Source organism: Eurytemora carolleeae, unplaced genomic scaffold (assembly GCF_000591075.1).
Source record: "Eurytemora carolleeae unplaced genomic scaffold, Eaff_2.0 scaffold133, whole genome shotgun sequence".
In the NCBI taxonomy this organism is placed as follows: domain Eukaryota; kingdom Metazoa; phylum Arthropoda; class Copepoda; order Calanoida; family Temoridae; genus Eurytemora; species Eurytemora carolleeae.
In genome coordinates this window covers 71,804-83,449 of record NW_019396188.1, presented here as the reverse complement: position 1 = coordinate 83,449, position 11,646 = coordinate 71,804, and the positions used below count along the sequence as shown (strand labels likewise).

The following is an 11,646-nucleotide window of genomic DNA, read 5'->3' as shown; positions in this document are numbered from 1 at the left end:
TGTACAATTCATGTACATGTTTACAAAGTATACACAGTACATTACAAAAATACAGTACGATCCATTGACATAACCGCTAAAAATTTCTTTTTACGCTGAAAGGAACTCGGGAATGTAAAGTAAAGCTTATGATAAAATGAACTCGTGCATGACAGAGAATTGATTTAGAGAAAATTAAATAATTTTGAAGAAAATGTTTTCTATTAAAAGCCGTTTCAGGGCCCAAAAGATTATATGGCGCTAGCACAAATGTGTGAATTACACCTGCAGTATGGAAACAGTAAAACAAAATGGCGGTTTTATACTTTTTTCGACTTAATTCCACTCTATGTAAATCTCCTTGCCCTGAAATAAAGGGGCCTCGAGGCTAGAGGTTTGTTTGAGGGTGTGTGTTTGTTTGTTGGCGTTAACCTTTCTTTTCTGTACACAGTACATAAAATGTTGCATTTAGGATATATTTTTGCATCACGCATACATTAGCAATAAAATACATGCAACTCGTAAAATTAAGAGTTACTTAGAAAGAATAAGACTGTAAAGACGACCTGAAACACTTTAAATATGATTAAATCAAGGTTAAATTAAGACTTCTGTGATGAATATAGGTTTTTTATGGTTTCAAGAAGAAATATACAATTTAACATCTGCAGGGACATAAGGAAACAGATATAGTTTAATGTCAATACAGACGTCTCTGAAGGGTCATCCATCCTTTATGAGTAACCCTCTATGTAGAGTCGGGTCGGTTTAACGAATGCGATTAAAACTGCAACGATCACAAATATATCGAAGGTAGAACACGTTATCTAATATCCTCTCTTTCCCTTTTATCTCTCTCCCCAACAACTGTCATTAACAATCAATATCAGATAATATAAGCCATCGTTAAAGATAAGAAATCGTTTAAAGATAACACATTGAAGATAATACATCTTTGAAGATAATATATTGTTAAATATAACACTTTGTTAAAGAAAGCACATTGTTAAATATAAAACATCGTTAAAGATAGCACATCGTTGAAGATAGCACATCGTTGAAGATAGCACATCGTTTAAGATTATAAAATGCATCGTTAACATATCATAACATAAAGATGATACATCGTTAAAGTTAAAACATCTTTAGAATTAAAACATCGTATTATAAAATACATCGTTAAAGATAACACATTGTATTTTATAATATATTGATAAAGATAACACATTGTATTATAAAATACATCGTTAAAGATAATACATCGTATTATATAATATATCGTGTTATAAAATAAATCGTTAAAGATAATACATTGTATTATATAGTACATTGATAAAGATAACACATTGTATTATAAAATACATCGTTAAAGATAATACATCGTATTATATAATATATCGTATTATAAAATAAATCGTTAAAGATAACACATTGTATTATATAATACATTGATAAAGATAATACATCCTATTACATAATATATCGTATTATAAAATACATTGTTGAAGATAATACATCGTGTTATAAAATACATCGTTAAAGATAATACATTGTATTATAAAATACATTGATAAAGATAATACATTGTATTATAAAATACATTGTTAAAGATAACACATTGTATTATAAAATACATTGTTAAAGATAACACATTGTATTATAAAATACATTGTTAAAGATAATATATCGTATTATAAAATACATTGTTAAAGATAATGCATTGTACAGGGTGTCCCAATAAACATGGGAATTCAGAGACGAATTCGATATCGTCTTTTCAAAAAATTCTTTGATTTAGTATAGTGATACCTGCTGAGAAAGCTGTAATCCGTAAGATTTTCGTCTGCTATGTTTACAATTTGTTTGTTTATGTTTTGACTGCATACGGTTGTACTCAGTAAAACAAGAAAATTACAGTATACAAACAGAGTAAACTTGTCCGCCTTCATTGTTCATCTTGCGGAGACATTATAGACACATTTTTACAGCCATTTACCCTTTTCATTAAATAAACTCTAGCAGACATAATAATATTATGGCTTTTGAAATCAGGTATTGCAATGCTAATTAATAACAAAGACGATATCAAATTCGTCACTGAATTCCCATGTTTATTGGGACACCCTGTATTATATAGTACATTGTTAAAGATAACACATCGTATTATAAAATACATTGTTAAAGATAATATTGTATTATAAAATACATCGTTAAAGATAATACATCGTATTATATAATATATCGTATTATAAAATACATTGTTAAAGATAATACATCGTATTATAAAATACATTGTTAAAGATAACACATCGTATTATATAATATATCGTATTATAAAATACATTGTTAAAGATAACATATTGTTAAAGATCCTATAATACATCGCTAAGATAAGAAATCGTTAAAGATGACACATCGCTAAAGATTCTACAAAACATCGTTAAAGATCAACAATTCTCTAATGCCCTAACGTTAACGAAAAGTAAACATTTTATAAATCTTCTTAAATATAGACATTTTGTATTTTCTATTTTGTTCAATATTAAAACATTTAAAGTTTATTGCACTTTTGGTTGATTAATTATGAACAACAAACTATTTAGTGGAGAAATTTGTAAATGATAGATGGATACTAAACAAGAGTCCAGGACTCCTACAATGCAGAACAAATATCCCCCAAACTCCCCCTGCATCTGACATTTAAAAGGTAACCTAAAGTGGAGAAAGTTGACTTTTAGGGACACTGCTTTTAGATCCCTCAGTCCCCTCAAGCATCTGGACTCCTAAACTACCCAAGGTAACTCTCTACTTTTAGGGACTTGAAAACATAGCAAAAAATATATTTAAAGAAACTGTAAGTATGTAATTTCAAATATGGCAATGCCCGATTCACAACGGTACCCTTGAAACCTTAATCTGAAGTTTAAAGTGTTTAATTCTGATGATAATTCCTGTATGATGTCCTGCAGAATATATTCCCAAGTAATTTTGGTAGATAACCACAATTGGTTTTCTAAATTATAAACATTGATATATAATTCATACTTGCTCAGACAACAAGATTGGGTACAGTTTTTTCTTAAACAACAAGATTGGGTACAGTTTTTTCTTAAACAACAAGATTGGGTACAGATTTTTCTTAAACAACAAGATTGGGTACAGATTTTTCTTAAACAACAAGATTGGGTACAGTTTTTTCTCAAAAATTTACATAAAACGTTCGTTAAGCCTGCCAGAAGATTTCAGTTATTCCTATTAATCACTTTTTTAGATATTAAAGACTTTTAGGTTATATAAAAGATTTTTTTTAAAATCAAATTTTCATGAGATTCTATTAGATTTAAAAAAAAAATATTATTGAAATTTTAAAAGATTCTATCGAAAGTTTTAAATGATTCGATCATAATGTCCTCTATTTAGCACTTCTCTTATTTGTCTTTAAAATTCAGAATTTATAAAAAACTATAGTTCCTATAGTTCCTATAGTTCCTATAGTTCCTATAGTTCCTATAGTTCCTATAGTTCCTATAATTCCTATAGTTCCTATAGTTCCTATAGTTCCTTTGCCATTTCGATGGATAACAGATAAAGTATAGAATGGTAACCCCATAGATAAAGTTCTGTTTTTTTAAGTTAGATAAACATAAAAAATTGAATACTCGCAACAAATTATAATTTTCTAATCTTATCTTTGCAACCTGAATATGTTATCCTTTAAGATTTCAAACTTTAGTTAGTTGATCTAAGCATAGTTAAAGTACCAGAGAGAATAGTGTGAGTAATCTCTAATTTGTTAATTTTTCGTAATATTGGAGAACTAACATAGATTTTGATTCAAGTGAAGGTATAAACACTATACGTACTGCTTCATACAAATGATTAAAATAATAATTTATTACACTGCAACTTTACCTGTCTTAGATTGCATATTTTATTGTTAATTTGTTTACACCACATTTCTTTATGGATTTGATTTAAAGGTACACCCTACACTGCAAGTGCAAACTAGGGCTACTCACAAAGAATCAGACTTCAGAGACGACTGTACGGGAATTGTCGAGTTTATTTTCTTAAATTCCCGCTTCCCTACAGGCCCAGCTCTGAACACTTGTTTCCATTTTTGCCAGATCATTTAATATCTTACTGTAAATCTCATTTAACATAAGTCCATATGCAACCCTTAGATCTATAATATTTAAACGTTTAAAGGTCGCCATTAAAATCTGATATTGTAGGTAAACCCTAGACTACAAGTATGCCTGGTCACGTTAAACTAGGAAAGACTGGAGAACCTGACCCAGATCCAGCTCCATACCTAGTAGTCTCTATGGAGATGAAGAGGTCAATGATGATGATAATAATAATAATAATAATAATGATAATGATAATAATAATAATAATAATGATAGTAATAATAATAATAATAATAGTGAAAATAATAACAATAAATAAGTATAAAATATGGCATGGTTAACAGCAAGAATGAGATTAAAAATTTTGAAAATTTAAAATTTAAAGATTAATAAATGTTGGAGAAGTTTGCATTCATATTTTCAATGCTTTCACATTAAGCCCTATTCAGTCCACTCTGTACTTTGAAAATAGATAAAAGCCAAAACACTTTAGATTCTACGCAGGGTACCCATTGATAAAAAAACGTTTTGCCAAAAGTATATTTTAACATGACCAGATTTGATTGCGTTGTAAATATTCTATTTGATAATGAATAGAACGGGAAAGTAGCTTTAATTAAAGTAAATTTAAAATTTAAAAATTTATTTATGTTATTGTAGACTAATACATTTCCAAAAAGATTATACTTAGGTTTTCTTATTTTGTGAGTACGTTAGGTTATTTACCTTTATTTTCCAGGGAAGCCCAGGCCAAGCCGTATGATTCCAAGAAGTCCTATTGGTGTCCTGATGGAGAAGGAGGTTTCCTGGAATCCCTTCTGGAAAGCAACGAGGGGGGGAAGGCAGTTGTACTCATTGGTCATGAGGTAAAACTAAACATGTAAAATTAACTGCAAGAAAGTACTTCCTGTCTGTTTTGGAAGATTTTCAGTCCTTTTTTGATCTATAATTTAAAACTCGTGAAAAAGACTTCATACTAAATCCTTTTATCAAAAAAAAAGACATTTCAGTCTCTATTACAATTTTAAATGTTTGGTTAAAAAGGCATCATTCTAAAACTGTTTTATTTTTAGCAATACAATTAAGTATATTACTAAGTCTGTTAAAATTTATTTAGAAAAAGACGTTCAAGTCAGAGCAAGTTGGTCAAGTGAATCCACCAAAGTTTGAGAAATGTGAGGACATGGCTAATCTTACTTTTCTTAATGATGCTTCTGTATTCTGGAATCTCAAGACTAGATATCAGGCAACTATTTTTTTAAATTAAAAAAAATTTAGATTTATTATTCTTTTTTTCAGACTAAACTTATCTATACATATTCTGGTCTATTCTGTGTTGTTGTAAACCCCTACAAGAGGTTTCCTATCTACACTCCAACTGTAGTCAAGCTCTATCTTGGTAAAAATCAGAATCCTTAATTCTTTTCCCCTTGATTCTCTTTTGTAATTTCTATATTAAATTGTAGGCAAAAGGAGGAATGAAGTGCCCCCTCATCTATGGGCTATTACTGAGACTGCATATAGGTAAAAATAGATATATATTATTTCAAACAGAGTTGAAATAACAGAAAAATAAATTTTGAATTATGTTCTAGGAACATGTTGCAGAACAGTAAGAACCAATCTATGCTGATTACTGGAGAGTCAGGTGCAGGAAAAACTGAAAACACCAAAAAGGTCATTTCATATCTTGCCATGGTCGCTACCACCGGAAAGAAATCAGATACCAAGAAAGTGTCTCTTGAGGACCAAATTGTGGCAACCAATCCCATTTTGGAATCTTATGGTAATGCCAAAACATCAAGGAATGACAACTCCTCAAGATTTGGTAAATTCATTCGAATCCATTTCAATGCTTCTGGTAAGCTTGCCGGTTGCGACATTGAATCCTATCTGCTGGAAAAGTCAAGAATCACTCAACAACAGGAAGTTGAAAGATCTTACCATATCTTTTATCAGCTCCTTCAGCCATTTGTCCCTGATCTGAAGGCTAAATGTAATCTTGGAGATGATATTTATGACTATTCCTATGTGTCTCAAGGAAAGGTCACCGTTGCTTCTATTGATGATAATGAAGAACTGGAATATACTGACAGTGCCTTTGATATTATTGGATTTAGTCAAGAGGAGAAATGGAATTGTTACAAATTGACTGCTGCTGTTATGACCATGGGAGAGATGAGGTTCAAACAAAAGGGTAGAGATGAGCAGTGTGAACCTGATGCTATGGATATTGCTGGAAAGGTGGCAAGCAACTTAGGAATTGATGCTGAATCAGTTATGAAAGCATTTTGTAAACCAAGGATTAAGGTTGGTACAGAATGGGTCACAAAAGGACAAAATATTGAGCAGTCCATGAATGCTGTTGGTGGTATTGCCAGGGCCATTTTCGACCGTCTGTTCAAATGGCTCATTGAAAAGTGTAATGAAACCCTAATTGATGCTACCATGAAGAAGGTTAACTTTGTTGCTGTATTAGACATTGCTGGATTTGAGATCTTTGAATACAATGGATTCGAGCAGATTTCCATCAACTTTGTAAATGAGAAGCTTCAACAGTTTTTTAATCATCATATGTTTGTTGTTGAACAGCAGGAATATGTTTCTGAAGGAATTGACTGGGTAATGGTTGACTTCGGAATGGATTTGCAAGCTTGCATTATTATGTTTGAAAAGCCTATGGGTCTTTGGGCCATCCTGGAAGAGGAGTCTCTATTCCCTAAGGCAACTGATAAATCATTTGAGGAAAAGCTGAAAGCATCACTAGGAAAACTTCCAATTTTCCTGAAGCCTCAATCCAAAACAGATAAAAATGCCCACTTTGCCATTTCTCATTATGCTGGATTAGTTTCTTACAATGTAACTGGCTGGCTGGAGAAAAATAAAGATCCAGTAAATGATTCAGTTGTTGAAATTTTCAAATCTACTGCTACCAATGCTCTGCTTGTGCATCTCTGGGCTGATCATCCTGGTCAACCTTTAGTAGCACCAAAGGATGATGCCAAGGGAAAGAAGAAGAAGGGCAGTGGTGGTAAAACTGTATCATCAGTTTATCTTGTTCAGCTTACATCACTAATGAGTACTCTTCACAGCACTGAACCTCATTTCATTCGTTGCATTGTTCCAAATACTCACAAGCAGCCTGGAGCAGTTGAGGCTCCATTGATCATGCACCAGCTCACTTGTAATGGTGTTCTTGAAGGTATTAGGATTTGCATGAGAGGATTCCCCAACAGAATTCTTTACCCAGACTTTAAACAGCGTTACACTATTCTTGCCCAAGGAAAGGTTGATGCAAAAACAGAAGAAAAGAAAGCAGCATCAACTATTCTTGATATGACTGAAGGTTTTGAGGCTGAAAAATACCGCATTGGTAACACCAAGGTATTCTTTAGAGCTGGAGCACTTGCTCTCCTTGAAGAAAAAAGAGATGATATTGTTACCAAGTTGATCAGGTTCCTTCAAGGACAGGTCTATGCCCGATTTGGAAGAGAAAGATTCCAGAAGAAGTCAAACCAAAGAAACATGATTAAGGTTATTCAACGCCAGTTTAGAAACTACATAAAAAACAGGGACTGGGGATGGTTTGTCATTATCCGTAAAACTAAACCAATGGTTGGAGTGCCTAATCCTGAGGAAGAATTGAGACTCCTGGAAGAGAAGGCTAAAACTGCCTATGGAGCTTATGAAGAACAGTTAAATACCAAGAAACAATTGGAGGAAGAAAATAATCTGATGGTTGATGAAATCAATCAACTGAAAAAGAAGCTGAATGATGAACAAGGTGACTTATCTTCTTACCAAGAAAAGCTGGCAAAGCTTTCAACTCAAAAAGCTGACTTGGAGCTTCAGCTGGAAGAGTGTGAATCTAAGCTTGCAAGTGAGGAGAGGAACAAGGCTTCAGCTGATGATGATAAGAAATCTGTTGAAAGGGAATTTACCAACCTGAAAAGGGATTATGCTGATCTTACTTCTAAGCTTGAGAAAGTATCTGCTGAAAAGGGGAAGCGAGACCAGGTTCTCAGAGGATTAAATGATGAAGTTCTTTACCAAGATGAGACAATTTCAAAACTTAACAAAGAAAAGAAGTATATCCAAGAAACTGTTGGAAAGGCATCAGAAGACCTAAATTCTGCTGAGGATAAGGTTACTCATCTCAATGAAGTGAAGTCTAAGCTGGAGAAAACTCTTGACCAAATGGATGGGTCACTTGAGAAGGAAAAGCGCATGAAGTACAACATTGAAAAAGACAGGCGTAAAATTGAAGGAGACCTTAAGATGTGTCAAGAAATGGTCCTTGATATTGAACGCTCCAAGAGGGAACTTGAACAATCAATAATGAGAAAAGATACTGAGCTAAACACATTGATGGGGAAGCTTGATGATGAGCAAAATGGAGTTGGTCGCACTCAAAGAATCATCAAAGAACTACAAGCAAGAGTTGAAGAAATGGAAGAAGAGTTAGAGGCGGAAAGGCAATCAAGATCAAAGGCAGAGAGGCAAAGAAATGATCTCTCAAGAGAGTATGATGAGCTTACTGAAAGACTTGATGAGTCATGTGTCACTACAGCTGCTCAAATTGAGCTTAACAAGAAAAGAGAAGCTGAAATAATGAAGATGAGAAAGGATGTTGAGGAATGCAACATTCAACAAGAGTCCACTCTATTGAGTCTAAGGAAGAAGCATCAAGATGCCATTGCAGAAATGTCAGAACAGTGTGATCAGCTTAACAAGATCAAAGCTAAAATGGAGAAGGATAAGGTTGCTGTAAAAATGCAGCTGGATGATACAAGAGCAGCTAATGACCATGTTGTCCATGAAAAGGCTGTGGCTGAAAAGAATCTCAAGGCTCTCCATGCTCAACTTCAATCATTCATGAAAAAGATTGATGAGAGTGCTGTTGTTCTGGGAGAATATGATTCAGCCAATAAGAGGCAAATGTCAGAAAACTCAAACCTGTACAGCAGATTAGAAGATCTTCTAAACAATGTCTCTATGCTTCAAAAGATTAAGATTACACTGAGCAGCCAACTGGATGATGCCAAAAGAATGTGTGATGAAGAATCTAAAGAAAGACAGTCTCTCCTAGGAAGATTTCGTACTCTTGAGCATGAATATGATGGAGTTAAAGAACATTTTGAAGATGAACAGCAACAAAAGAATGAAGCTGGAAGACATCTGCAGAAACTCATGGCAGATTCTAACATGTGGCGTTGCAAGTATGAGACTGATGCTTTGGGGAAAATTGAGGAACTGGAAATGACAAAACTAAAGCTACAAGCTCGCTTGGCTGAAAATGAATCCACCATGGAGAACCTCAACTCCAAGCTTGTTTCCCTTGAAAAGGCAAAACTACAAGTCCAGAAGGATATTGAAGAAATGGCTCACCGGGTTGACCAAGTCAACATCATGTACAACCAAGCTGAAAAAAGAGTCAAGCTTATGGATAAGGTAATCGCTGAATGGAAAACAAAAGCAGACACTATTTCTCTTGAGCTGAACAATTCTCAGAAAGAATGCCGTAATGCTTCTGCTGAGCTATTCAGAGTTAAGAATGGTTATGATGAAGCAGCCTCTCAATTAGATGATGTTAGGAGAGAAAACAGATCTTTAAGTGATGAGATCAAGGACCTGATGGAACAGATAAGTGAAGGTGGTAGATCTATCCATGAGATTGAAAAGCAGAGGAAGAAACTGGAAGCTGAGAAGAATGAACTTGAACAAGCATTGGGGGATGCTGAGTCTGCATTAGAGCAGGAAGAAAATAAATACCTACGTCTTTCTTTGGAGGTTAATCAGGTTAAGGCAGATATTGAAAAGAGGATTCAAGAAAAAGAAGAAGAGTTCGAGGGCACAAGGAGAAACCATGCTAAAGTTATGGAACAGATGCAGTGTGCCATTGAACAAGAAAGCAAGTCAAAGGCTGAGGCAATAAGAATGAGAAAGAAGTTGGAACTTGACATCAATGAACTTGAGTCTGCTCTTGATCATGCTAACATGGCCAACATGGAGCTCCAGAAGAGTATCAAACTCTATCAGGAAAGAATCAAAGACAAAACTATGCAGTTTGAGGCTGAACAAGTCGCCAAGGATAGAGCCAGAGACTACATGTTGAATGCTGAAAGGAAAGCCCATTCCAGCCAAAATGCTCTTGAAGAAACCAAAACCATGCTTGAGCAAGCAGATCGTGCTAGGAAGCAGGCTGAACAGGAACTCTGTGACACAAATGAACAACTTGCTGATCTTACTGTCCAAAACCAGGGGCTCTACAGCTCAAAGAGGAAATTGGAGAGTGATCTTGCAGATTTGAGGGTTAGTATTTTAAACTTTATAAATTTTCATTTAACTTATTTTCTCACTTTGATTTAATAATTGCAATATCAAAATTCAGAGTGAGGGTGACGAAGCTGCTGCAGAAGCTCATGACACTGAGGAGAAGGCCAAGAGGTACATGATGGACGCAGCAAAGTTGGCCGATGAGCTTAGATCTGAACAGGAAAATGCCCAAATCTTGGAGAAAGAAAAGAGAGAAATGGAAGCTAGGACAAAAGATCTTCAGGTATTACAAAGTCTCTTTGTATCAATAAAAATGAATTTTAAAAACTTGTAAATATATTTACTGTTTAGATTCAACTTGATGATGCAGAGACTAATGCTATTAAATGGGGACGTAAGATGGCAGCCAAGCTTGATGCTAGATGCAGAGAACTTGAAGCTGAGCTTGATGCCGAGCAAAGACGTTCCGGTGATGCTTACAAAAATCTAAAGAAGGCTGAGAGAGGAATTAAAGAATATACTTTCAGGTGAGCACAAGTTTAAAAAATATTATTTTAAAGGATAATCCATCATTCAATGAATAAGAGGTTGGCGCTCCTAGCCGTCCAAATGTTTCTGTGGTCAACATGACCAGTGTGACCTAAGGGAGAAGACTTAATATGGAAGATGTTCAAAGTACCTGTTTTTATTTTAGATCTGAGGAGGATCGTAAGAATGCTGAACGAATGCGGGATTTGGTTGACAAGCTTCAACAGCAGATCAGGACTTACAAGAAGCAGATTGAAGAGGCGGAGGAGATTGCTTCCACTAACCTTGCCAAGTTCAGGTACTGGATTCAAGATCAAACCTAAAAGACACAAAAATTTAAAATTTTTCATTTTTTTCTCATATTGCAGGAAGGCTCAGGTTGATCTGACAGAATCATGTGAACGGGCGGATATTTCAGAGCAGGCCTGCGCCAAGTATAGAGCCAGAGGAAGGAGCCAGTCATTGGCCAGAGATTATTAAAATTTCTTCATCAGAATTTAAAATGAATACTTGATAACGACTAAAAGCCTAATGGAATACAAAACTGCTGATCAATATTATTTGTTTTTAATATTTTCTCCATTTTTGCAAACTAAAAAGACAAAAAAAATTAGTAAATTTACAAATATTTATAATATATGATATCTCTAACTAAAAAAAGGCACCACTGAATCCTATGTACCAAGTTTTATGCTATATATATGTACCATTCACCAGTAGAAATGACATT

The 11,646-nt window shown here is 34.0% G+C and overlaps 1 protein-coding gene across 1 annotated transcript; it reads left to right on the top strand.

The window, feature by feature from the left end:
• Positions 1 to 2,678: 2,678 nt before the first annotated feature.
• Positions 2,679 to 11,485, top strand: LOC111697624 (myosin heavy chain, muscle). The gene is made up of 11 exons (XM_023467690.1): positions 2,679 to 2,776; positions 4,215 to 4,320; positions 4,852 to 4,978; positions 5,230 to 5,358; positions 5,412 to 5,511; positions 5,579 to 5,636; positions 5,708 to 10,424; positions 10,504 to 10,671; positions 10,740 to 10,915; positions 11,083 to 11,214; positions 11,285 to 11,485. Exons 2-11 carry the CDS (start codon positions 4,235 to 4,237, stop codon positions 11,394 to 11,396), a joined length of 5,805 nt encoding a protein of 1,934 aa, XP_023323458.1. The 5' UTR covers positions 2,679 to 2,776; positions 4,215 to 4,234; the 3' UTR covers positions 11,397 to 11,485.
• Positions 11,486 to 11,646: the final 161 nt, after the last annotated feature.

Excerpts from the sequence above, each read along its gene's own strand:
- LOC111697624 (XM_023467690.1), top strand. The coding sequence starts at position 4,235 with ATGCCTGGTCACGTTAAACTAGGAAAGACTGGAGAACCTGACCCAGAT. Across the intron at positions 5,359-5,411 it reads ATCTCAAGACTAGATATCAG|ACTAAACTTATCTATACATA; the intron begins GCAACTATTTTT and ends TCTTTTTTTCAG. Across the intron at positions 5,512-5,578 it reads TGTAGTCAAGCTCTATCTTG|GCAAAAGGAGGAATGAAGTG; the intron begins GTAAAAATCAGA and ends ATTAAATTGTAG.